This window comes from Artibeus jamaicensis, unplaced genomic scaffold, assembly GCF_021234435.1.
Source record: "Artibeus jamaicensis isolate MK-2021 breed Jamaican fruit bat unplaced genomic scaffold, CSHL_Jam_final contig_76, whole genome shotgun sequence".
Taxonomy (NCBI): domain Eukaryota; kingdom Metazoa; phylum Chordata; class Mammalia; order Chiroptera; family Phyllostomidae; genus Artibeus; species Artibeus jamaicensis.
The window spans coordinates 26,256,959-26,266,833 of NW_026521954.1; the positions used below are offsets into that span (position 1 = coordinate 26,256,959).

A 9,875-nucleotide genomic window follows, 5' to 3' on the forward strand; every position below is an offset into this window, starting at 1 on the left:
TTGTTGCTTCCCATACCTGCCCCAAGCCAGAATGGAACCTAGGCATAAGCCCTGACCAGGGATTGAACCCTCAGCCGTTTTGTGCATCAGACGACGCTCCAACCCATTGAGCACCAGGCCAGGGCGGGCCTTCCATTTTCTTCCTCTGTCAAGTGAAGGAATGGGCTGGGTGGCTCCTAGGTGCCTGGCAGCAGCGATGTAAACTCCTGAGTGCCAAGCAGGGGCCACCTCCCCCAAGCCTACAATGATGAAGATTCAACATCAGATGGTGCAGGAACAGTCTCAGGCACAGAAAGACACAGTCCCACTTCCGAATTACAATTTCTACGAAGTGGAGAGGAGGGGCCCCGCGGTCACCGGTTTCCAGCGTCTGGGCTGACCTAACCCCTCCCTGCCCCAACCCTGGCAACTCTGAAATCTATTTTGGAAGCTCTAACGCAATCGGCCGCCTCGGGCGCATGACGTCACGAGGCCGCGGCGTGGTTGCCTAGGAAACTCCCAAGTACCTCCGCGGGGCTTTCCGGGCCTCGTAGTCTGTCTTCGGCCTCGTCTGGGCCAATGGCGTGTGAGAGAACTACAACTCCCAAGAGGCAGCGCGGCGGGGAAGAGGAGGGGCGGGGCCTGGCGGGATCTCTTGACCTGAGTGCGGGGTCTCCGAGGTTAGAGAAGGAAGATGGCGTTGCAGATAGTGGGACGTCGTCCGTGGTTCCTGGCGCTGCTGCTGCTCCCACTTCTGTTGGTGCTCGGGCCCTGGCAGGTGGCGGGCCACGGCGGCAAGTATTCGCGTGAGCAGAACGAGCCCGAGCGGCCCCCGAAGCGCGAGCCCGGGGGCGAGTTTCGCATGGAGAAGTTGAACCAGCTGTGGGGGAAGGCCCAGCGGGTGAGCGGCAGGGCGGGGGGGACGCTGCCGGCCAGGTGGGGCTGGGGTTCTCTCGGAGCTGCGTGTGTGGCCTCCCCCTGCCCCAGCATTTCCGTCTTGACTCCCGATGAAGTTCTGCAGTCCCTCTTTGTTGCATACGAGCGCCCATGGGGCCTGGACGCCTTCGGGGTGTTGCGAGACCGCGGATCCCGCATGCAGGGTCACGGGGTCAGGGTCACGTGCTGTTGAGGTGGCAGAGCGCCCGGGATCAAGGTTCTGGGAGCTGCTGTCGAAGGCTCTTGTCCTCACTTGGTGATTCAAACTGTTGAAGCGCTTGTGCTCCTAGGCGGGGGCCCAGACGAGGAGGGAGGCTGTGTGTGACCGCTCCTGTGTCCCGGTGTGCCGCCTGTGGCCTGTCCCCTTCCCTGGGGCACCGGGAGGGACCCTGAAAGGCGGGCCAGGGATGGATTGCACCTGCATACCTAGTGGTAGGCGGGGCGTGGTCGTCCTGATAGCACCTCCCCTGAGCGCCTGGGGGGTCTCAAGCCCCACCAGGGGTCAGTGCCTCGCTGAGGCTGCGCACTGCCAGGCCTCCAGGGACTACTCTGTATACCGTGGCTCAGCCGGAGACCGGAGCCCTGGCCAGTTCCTAGGAGTTTTTTAAACTGCTTTGTTGCGTATTTAATGCACACATCCGGAGGAGTTTGAAATGGAGTATATTCACTTGTATCGCCGCCGCCATGTATGCCACAGATATATTCCCACGTAGTGCTGGTCTGGCACTCACTAGTGATAAACTCCACTTTGATCCACTTTGAATATTGGGACATGTCCTGCTGTACATTTGGCTTCTACTAACTAGTTCTTTTCACAGGAGGCCTTGACGGGTAACTGTGATTTAAAGAGATACTGAAAGAATCCAGAATGGGGTGCCAGGTGTTCCCACAGGACCTGGAGCAGGGCTCTGAGGGGTGGGGGCTGGCGGTCCCTCCCTGAGCCACACAGGTGCCGGCTCCATAGCCACCCTCTACCTGGGGACTTGCTTGAGAATTGTGGGTCCTCGGCGCTGGTGACAGCTCTGCAGTCACTCTGCTGTAGGTTCCTTTGCTGCCGGACCTCGCAGAGCGTTTAGCGTGTTGATGTCACCAGGTGGGGCTGTGCGCAGCCCTCCCACGCCCAGCGACCCGGTACCGTTTCCCCAGCTTTGGTCTGGCTGTCCGTGGTGCACGTCTGAGCAGGACCGCTTCCCAAATGGCCAGGCTCCCGGCTTGCCCCGGGCGCAGCTGCAACGCACCTCCAAGTGGCGTTCGGACCCGCTTCTCTGGTGTGGGGGCACTTCAGTGTGAATTTAGAAGTCAGCCATTAAACTAGAGAATCCCAAAGCAGGTTTTTCTTCTAGCGGGTTTTTTATAAACATTTAGGTGCCTTCTTGCTTTCAGTTAGCGCCATCTGCATCGGTGGGTGCCATGCTATAACTTGAGCATTTCCTGTAACTGGGGGGTAAGGATTTTCAGGATGGGAGTGAGAACAGGAGGACAGAAAATGGGGGGGGTCGGGTTTCACACTTCTGCTCAGACTCAGAAGTCACAACTGTTTTCTTCTGTGCTCAGAACTAGCACAACCAGAACGTAGGTTCCCATGACCCACCCCCTGGGGTCCGAGGCTCTGGTGCCCGGTCCAGGGGCCCTTCCCTGCCGGTCCTCCTGGGGCCACCTAGTGCACACGTTCCCTAGCTCCAGGGAGCAGCCCAGCCCGCTGGCACGGCAGGGCGGCAGTTGGAGGGTCCAGGTCCTTGTGAGAAGCTGAGACAGAGCAGGCATCAGACTAGGGGCCAGTGGGAGGTGGAGACAGGAAGTCGGAGGCTACACTGCTTTCCTTGTGAAGGACCCTTCGGAGCCTGCATTCTTCATCTCCACTGTGCCAGAACCGCACACTCGGCCCCCACTCCCAGTGACCTCTGGCGCTGGAGGCCGTGGGCGTGGTGCCCCGCTTTGCCCTCTGTGGTGGGAGGCCCAGTGTGCAGCCAACACGGTGGTTTCTCGTCAGCAGGGGGGCTCGTGCCTCCAGCCCAGGCTGGCCCTGGGAGCTGCCCTGCCCTGGGTCTGTCATTGGGGGTCCTTAGAAAGTGCCAGAGGATGGTGTCAGTCAGGCGTGTGAACTAGACGACACTTAAAGCCGCCAGCTCCCTGGACTGGGTGAGAAACGCCATGTGTTTTTTCTGCTGGGGGAGAGGGTGCAGCCTCAAACCAGGCGGGGGCCTCAGGGCCAGGCAGGGGTGCGGCTCTCGGGAACTGGGGGGGCCGTCCAGCCCCTTCCCAGCTGGTGCCTGCTCTCTCGGAAAGCTTCCCAGCCAGTGAGCCATGGCAGCTCTTTTTATTCTTAAGACGTTTCTCATAAATTCAGTCTTCTCTCTTCTTTGACGATGGTCATGGTTTCACAGTGCGAGAGCGGGTTTCCTCACCAAGCCCCAACGTGCTGCCCCTACGCCCTCCCTCTCTGTCGGCCCAGGTGCCCCATGACTGTCCCCAGGTTCCTGGGTGGGACGGTGGGGTGTCCTGTTACCTTCCCCTCCTGGGCCCACAGGCCCAAGCCATGGGAAGCACGTGGCTCCCCGGGGATGCTCGGTGCTGCCGCTGGTCCAGGCCAGGCTGGTGGTCCCGCCCGGCGGGGCCGGGGTCCCTCCTGCTTGTCCTGCTGGAACTGTGTGGGGCTCTGAAGGGCTGGGCTCTGACTCCGTGTCCTGCTGGGCTGCTGGGGTCTCCGGCCACCCTGTCTCTGGGGTGAGCTTCTCCTGGCTAGTGTCGCTGTTCTGTCACTCGGCCAGTTGTCACATGTCCCCTGCCTGTGTCCCACAGCTGCAGTTGTCTCCCGTGGAACTGTCCGAGCTCCACGCTGATCTGAAGATACAAGAAAGGGATGAATTCGCCTGGAAGAAGCTGAAGGCTGAGGGCTTGGATGAAGATGGGGAGAAAGAAGCAAAGCTGATACAAAACCTCAACGGTACGTCCAGTTTCCACTTGATCTGACAGGAGCGGTCCTCGGGCTCCGTCGGCGGGCTTGGTCTATGGGCGGGGCCCGCTGCCACCCAGAGGGGCCGTCCTTCCTGGCAGCCTACTCCCTGGTTTTTCAGGTGTCAGTCACACTGGTGAAGTGAGACCTCAGGGGCATGGTCTGAGGAGTTGGTGGGTGTGTCTCCCTGTGCCACCTGCACAGGTGGGGGCCTGTCCAGGGACCGCTCTCAGTGGCTTGGTGGAGGCTCCTGCAGTTCAGGGAGAGGGCTGGATGGGCATCTGACACCTGGGAAGCCCCCACGGTCACCAGCAAGTATGGAAACACACACTTGTCGCAGTCACTCTCTGGGCCTGCAGCGAGCTCCCAGGCACAGGAGGTGTAGACCGAGGGGGGGCCTCCCTGAGGGAGAGTGCGCCTGCCCACAGAGGAGCTGGTGTGCAGGGCGTGTGTTCTGGGGCCCCCGGCAGAGCCGGCTGTGTCTGGCAGGTGTCCATCCACGGGGGGCGCCGGGGCCAGGTGGCGGGAATGGGGCACAGAGTGAGGGGAGCCCCATGCTAGTTTCTTGGGGGACAGGACTGGGGGCTTGGAGCAGCCCTAGCAAAGTCCTGGGTGCTGGGCTCTGCCGCCCGGGGGGGCCCTGGAAGTGGGCCCCGAGTTCCGGGCGCCTGCCCCCTGTGCTGCTGGGGACCATAGCAGGCGCTGCACCCTGCACAGCCAAAAAGTGGCACCAGGCGTGTCCCCACGTTGACTGGGAAGTGGCAGGCTGTGGCCCGTGTCCCCTCCCAGTCTCTCGGACTTTGGTTGGAAGTTGCTGACAGCGGAGTTTCTCCTTTAGAAAATCTCTGTCCCACAAGGGGTGGGCTGGTTACGAGAAGGCCCCAGCCACACCTGCCACCCAGAGCTCTGTCCCTCCGCCCTCACTAGACTTGGGCTGAGGAGTTTGGTTTTGAGAACCTGTGAGAAATGTCTCTGCACGACCCCCCCTGGGACGACCCCCGTCCCGGCCGGGCCTGCTGGCGGGCACTGTTGTCGGCGGGGTGGGGGGGGGGCGACACTCTGAGCTGCCGTCCTCGGGTGAGCGGTCCCAGGGCTCGTTTCCTTCCGCCGGGTCCCGAGCATCATGAGAAACGAGGGTGAGAGGAGGGAACCTGCAGGAAGTGGGGCAGACCTGGCCGGCGGCCCCGGCCCCGCCTTGACTGCCAGCTCCTCTCCCCCAGTCATCCTGGCCAAGTACGGCCTGGACGGCAGGAAGGACGCCCGGGGGCTCGGCAGCAACTCCCTCCGCGACGGGACCGAGCAGGACAGCCTGGAGGACCCCCGGCTGGAGAAACTGTGGCACAAGGTACCTCGGTGCTTCTTGCGGACCCCGAAATCCGTGCCCTCGCATCGAGAACTGGGGGCCCCTTCTCCACTCTGGCCTGTCTGGAGCTGGCCCAGCCGGCCAGGAGCCATGAGGCACGGAGCAGGAGAAGTGCTGACCACCCTCGCACCGCGGGCGCGGCTGCATCTGCGTCTGCTCCTGGGGCGCAGGGGCCTGCACGGCCCGAGGCTCTGAGAGGCACCTCCCCTAGCAGCACAGCGCACGCCGCCTCTGGGGCCGCAGAGCCGGGCGGTGGCGGGCACTCCCCTTGTGCCCGCCGTCCGCCGGCTCCCGTCCGGGGTACTCTGTCCAGGCCACGTGGCGAGGGGCAGGAGTTGAAACTCTCACAGTAGCCCATCGTCCTCAGTTTCGGGGGCAAAGGAGAGGGAGGGTGGGCCTGTGGGGCAGGGGCTCCTTGTAGTCTCCAGGCTGAGCCTGGGACCTGCATTAACCCACATTGCCCTGCAGCTCACGGTGGGGGCGCCCAAGGTGTGGACAGGGGAGCCTGGCCCGCAGCGGGTTCACTTGGCCGCTCTCCTCGCAGGCACAGACCTCTGGAAAGTTCTCCAGGGAAGAGCTGGACAAGCTCTGGCGGGAGCTCCAGCACCACCGAGAGAAAGTCCGGGAGTACAGTGTCCTGCTGGAGACCCTGAGCAGAATGGAAGGTGCCCCCCGCCCACCTGCCCCGTGGGCGTCTCTGGCTCGAGAGGGGGCTGTGGGCAGGGATGCCCCTTTTTCTGGGGGGGATCATGCCACGAGGGATCCCCACCCTTCAGGGTGTCTTGGGCCGGCGTGGGGCATGTTGGTCAGTCAGGGTGCTGCATCAGGACTTGGCTCAACCCGGGCACCGCTGTTTAATCTCAGGACGCCCCCCCCCAATTATGGGCTCTGACCCTCAGAAAGCCAGCGGGCATCTGGGAGGGCTGGGGTGGGCACAGCGGGGCGGCCTCGGGCTCTTGGTGCACCGGTGTCCTGAAAAGGGCTGTCTGGGAGCGGGGGTTCTCTGGTCTGCCCCTTTCAAAGGAAGGGACTGGGAGAGGGACTGTTGAGCGACTTTGGAGCCTGTGGAAGGAGAGACACTCCAGCCAGAAACGAGAGGATGTGTAACCCCCGGTGATGCGGGGCCAGCTTGGTGGCAGGCGGCCCCAGGCCCTCACCAGGCGCCCCTCGTGCCCTGCAGAGATCCGGGAGAACGCCATCAGCCCGTCCGACATGAGCCGCGTGCAGGAGGAGGCTGTGCTGCACAGCAGACACGCGGAGCTCAAAGACCGGCTGCGGGGCATCAGCCAAGGCTACGACCGCCTGCGGAGGGTCAGCCACCAGGGCTACAGCTCCGAGGCCGGTGAGCGTGGGCGCACTGGGCTGCGCTCTGGCCCTGCTCTCCGAAGGTCACACGGCTCGGCCTCTGCGCGCCCCTCACAGTCACCACGCTCCCTTGGCCCTCCCTTCTGTGGGGACAGCTGGTCGCCCTGGTCACAGCTCCGCACGTGGTGGCTCATTTGCACCAGCACTTTCTTCTCAAGTTCTGAGCCCGCTGCTCACCCGGGACCCAGCTGCAGGTGGCCTGGGGGGGTGTGTTCCGGGAGCCCCGCCCTCCAGCAGGTCCTGTGAGCTGCAGACTGAGCGCCCAGAGAGAGAATGCCCCTGTGCTTCCCAAGGGCGCTGCCGGACACGTGGGTGTGGACACACCCGTGTGTCTGTGTATGCTCACACACAGCTCTGGGGCCAGGCGGGGGGCATGGCCAGGGGCCCACTGGAGGGTGCGCCAGTCTGAGGCCACCCTGCTCTTTGCCAGAGTTCGAGGAGCCCCGGGTGCTGGACCTGTGGGACCTGGCCCGCGCCGCCAACTTCACAGAGGAGGAGCTGGAGGCTCTTCGGGTGAGGACGGGCCCCGAGGCGTCTGCCTGGTGGGAGTTTCTGCTGCCGCGGGAGGTGCCGTCGCTTCCTTTCCTCCCCCAGCGGTCAGCACCTCACGGGGCCTTCTCCCTGCCCTGCGCATCCCTCCCTCCGGTCCGGTCCAAGGCCTGCAGGGCCGGGGGGGGCTCTGGGTATCAGGAGCTCGTTGGGAATCCAGTTGCTTGAAACGCCCTCCCAGGAGGAGCTGAAACACTTTGAAGTGAAAGTGGAGAAGCACAGCCATTACCAGAAGCAGCTGGAGATCTCGCACCAGAAGCTGAAGCATGTGGAGCGGCTCGGCGACCCGGAGCACGTCAGCCGGAACAGGGAGCGCTACACCCTGCTGGAGGAGAAGACCAAGGAGCTGGGCTACAAGGTGGGCGCCCTGCCCCTGGCCCGGTGTGCACCTGGCTTCCCGGTCTGCGCCTCGGTATCCCTTGTGGAGGGTGGGGCCTCAGACACAGCCTTGCCCCTGTGTGGTTGCTGCACTGGTTGCCTTGGGGGGATGGGGGGTGGGGCCAGGGCCAGAGCCGGAAATCCTGGCCCGGAAATTGGGTGACCGGTCAGTGGTTCTGAAGGTCCTCTGCTGCAGAGCGAGCTGCCTGGGGTGGTCTCAGGTCTCCAGAGCGCACGCAGGCTGCTGTGTCTTGAGGGTCTGCCCTGTGCTTGCCGTGGGGGGGACCACAATGGGCCGCTGAAGGAGCGGGGACCTGTCCAAGGCTGGAGCAGGCGGCCCTGGGCCAGCTGCCGCCTTGTGCCCTGCGGGGGCCACGCCGCCCTCCCGTGGGGCCTTTGGTTAGGGCGTGAGGGATGGGCACCATCCCAGTGCCAGGAGGTGTGGGGCCTTTATCCGAAGAGCCTTCGGTGTGGGTTTGGTGGAGAGGACACAGGATGCACTTGGGGGGCTGGGTAGAGGAGTGGCCTCTCCAGCCTTGAAGCTGCAGGACGAGGCCCTGCGAGAGCGCATGGTGGTGCAGATGCGCCTGCCTTTGGCTGAGTGTGTGGGCGAAGCTGAGGACCACGGTGCCCTCGCAGGGGCTTTAAAACGGGCACCGAGACGGGGAGTTGCGCGGCGGGGTTCGCCTGGCACAGGCGGACGGGATGTGAGCGAGTGGGAGCACAGCTTCACCTGGCGGGAAAGGGTGCATGGGGCCAGGAAGTGCGCGTGTACAGACTCGGGGGGCCCGTGGGAGCCTGGGGGCCGGGAGGAGTAGGCAGGAGCTGCCGGCAGTGCCGGGCTGGTGGCAGGACCACGACGGGCCTTGGCGAGCGGTTCCTCACGCTCTGGCAGCGGCCCGGCCACCGCTGCGCTGTGTCAGTGACTGATTTGTGACGGTGTCTGGGTGGTGGAGAGCTGCAAGGTGGCAGAGCCAAGCAGTGACCCCGTGTGGCCGGGGCTTGGGTGCGGGCCGCTGCCTGTCTCTCCAGGTGAAGAAGCACCTGCAGGACCTGTCCAGCCGGATCTCGAGAGCACGGCACAACGAGCTCTGATGCCCGGGCCGCGCCGCCAGGGGCGTCTCCGCGATGGGACCCGGGGAGACTGCGCGGCCAGAACGTGCTGCTGCAGGTGCCACGCCCTGAAATCCTGAGCAGTCCCCACGTTTAATTCGTCGTCAGCGACCCGGTGCCTCCCTCGACTGCCTCGTCCCACCCCGTCTCTGCCTTGTCCTGTCTCTGCGGCTGGGCCTCAGAGCCCATGGCAGCTCGGTCCCAGGCATGGTCTGCGACTCTGGGTCCCTGGCCGCCTGAAAGGCCCCCCGCCTCCCCCACACTCCTGATGGGCTCAGTGCTCGGGCTGGCTCAGTGGGCGTTTTCCTGCCCACCCTGCCTCAAGAAGCCTGCGAGTCCCATCTGACGGGAGTGCCGACCGTCACCCAGGACAGGGCTGTGACCACACAAGTGGCTGGCCTGGGGCGGCCGACCCAGCTCCTGGGTTTGAACCTGGAGGGGCCGTGAAGCGCATGCACACTCATCTAGGGGACAAAGGCCAAGCCTGTTAGGGTTTGTGTGCTCGGGTGCCGTGAGTGGGGGCGGGCTGGGGCTGGTGCCCGAGGCGGGGTCTCGGCGCAGACCTGGGCTTCTGCTGACCTCTAGGTCTGGGTGGGTGGCAGGTTCGTTTCCCTGCCGCCTCGTCCTGCAGACTTTCTTCTCTCTGGCCCTGGGTGGGGCTGGTGCCCCGGGGAGGCGACAGGAGCGCACAGGTGGGGGCGTGGCGTTGCTGCCAAGAGTCAGAGCAGGGAGCCTGCTCCTCCCCGCGGACGGGCTCCTTTGGGTCTCCATGTAGCTCTTGGGGTCGGTCACTGCCTTTGGACAGGAGAGCCCCCCACCCCCTGGGTGTTCTGCAGGGCTGCCTCGGACGGCCGGTCCCTTGAGCAGAGCCGACTGCTGGCAACCCTGGGTCTCCCCGGCTCGAGGTTGGGGCGTCGGTCCCTCCACCCAGGTGTGTGGCCATGGGCGGCGGGTTTCGTTCTGTCTCTGGTTCATCTCCTGCAGGGTCCACACGCCCTGTGCCCTCTGGTCCCATGTCGCCTCCATCCTCGCAAGCCGCACAGCAGCCCCCGCCCTTCCCCCCCAGATGGGGCGGCAGGGGTGGGGGCGCCCCCGCCTGCCACAGTCCTGCCTCGCCGCTTCCGCCCTACAGGTGGCACTGCGCAGGCCTGGAATCTCCCTCGTGCTGAGCCTTTGGGTCAAGAACGCAAGTTTAAAAATAGATACAGGTTGTTTATAATTTCTGATTCTTCTGTCTTT

The 9,875-nt window shown here is 64.3% G+C and overlaps 1 protein-coding gene across 2 annotated transcripts; it reads left to right on the plus strand.

Moving 5' to 3' along the window:
* The first annotated feature begins 626 nt into the window (after nt 1-626).
* Nucleotides 627-9,855, plus strand: LRPAP1 (LDL receptor related protein associated protein 1). 2 transcript variants are annotated; one of them, XR_008392843.1, is made up of 9 exons: nt 627-880; nt 3,715-3,859; nt 5,089-5,213; nt 5,776-5,896; nt 6,412-6,573; nt 7,027-7,109; nt 7,327-7,503; nt 8,556-8,694; nt 9,621-9,855. XR_008392843.1 is itself a non-coding variant. In XM_037126935.2 (8 exons), the coding sequence occupies exons 1-8, from the start codon at nt 674-676 to the stop codon at nt 8,616-8,618; spliced, it is 1,083 nt and encodes a 360-aa protein (XP_036982830.2). In that variant the 5' UTR covers nt 627-673; the 3' UTR covers nt 8,619-9,855. The 2 variants fall into 2 exon arrangements, 1 of the variants encoding a protein (XP_036982830.2); XM_037126935.2 differs by having other exon boundaries at nt 8,556-9,855.
* Nucleotides 9,856-9,875: the final 20 nt, after the last annotated feature.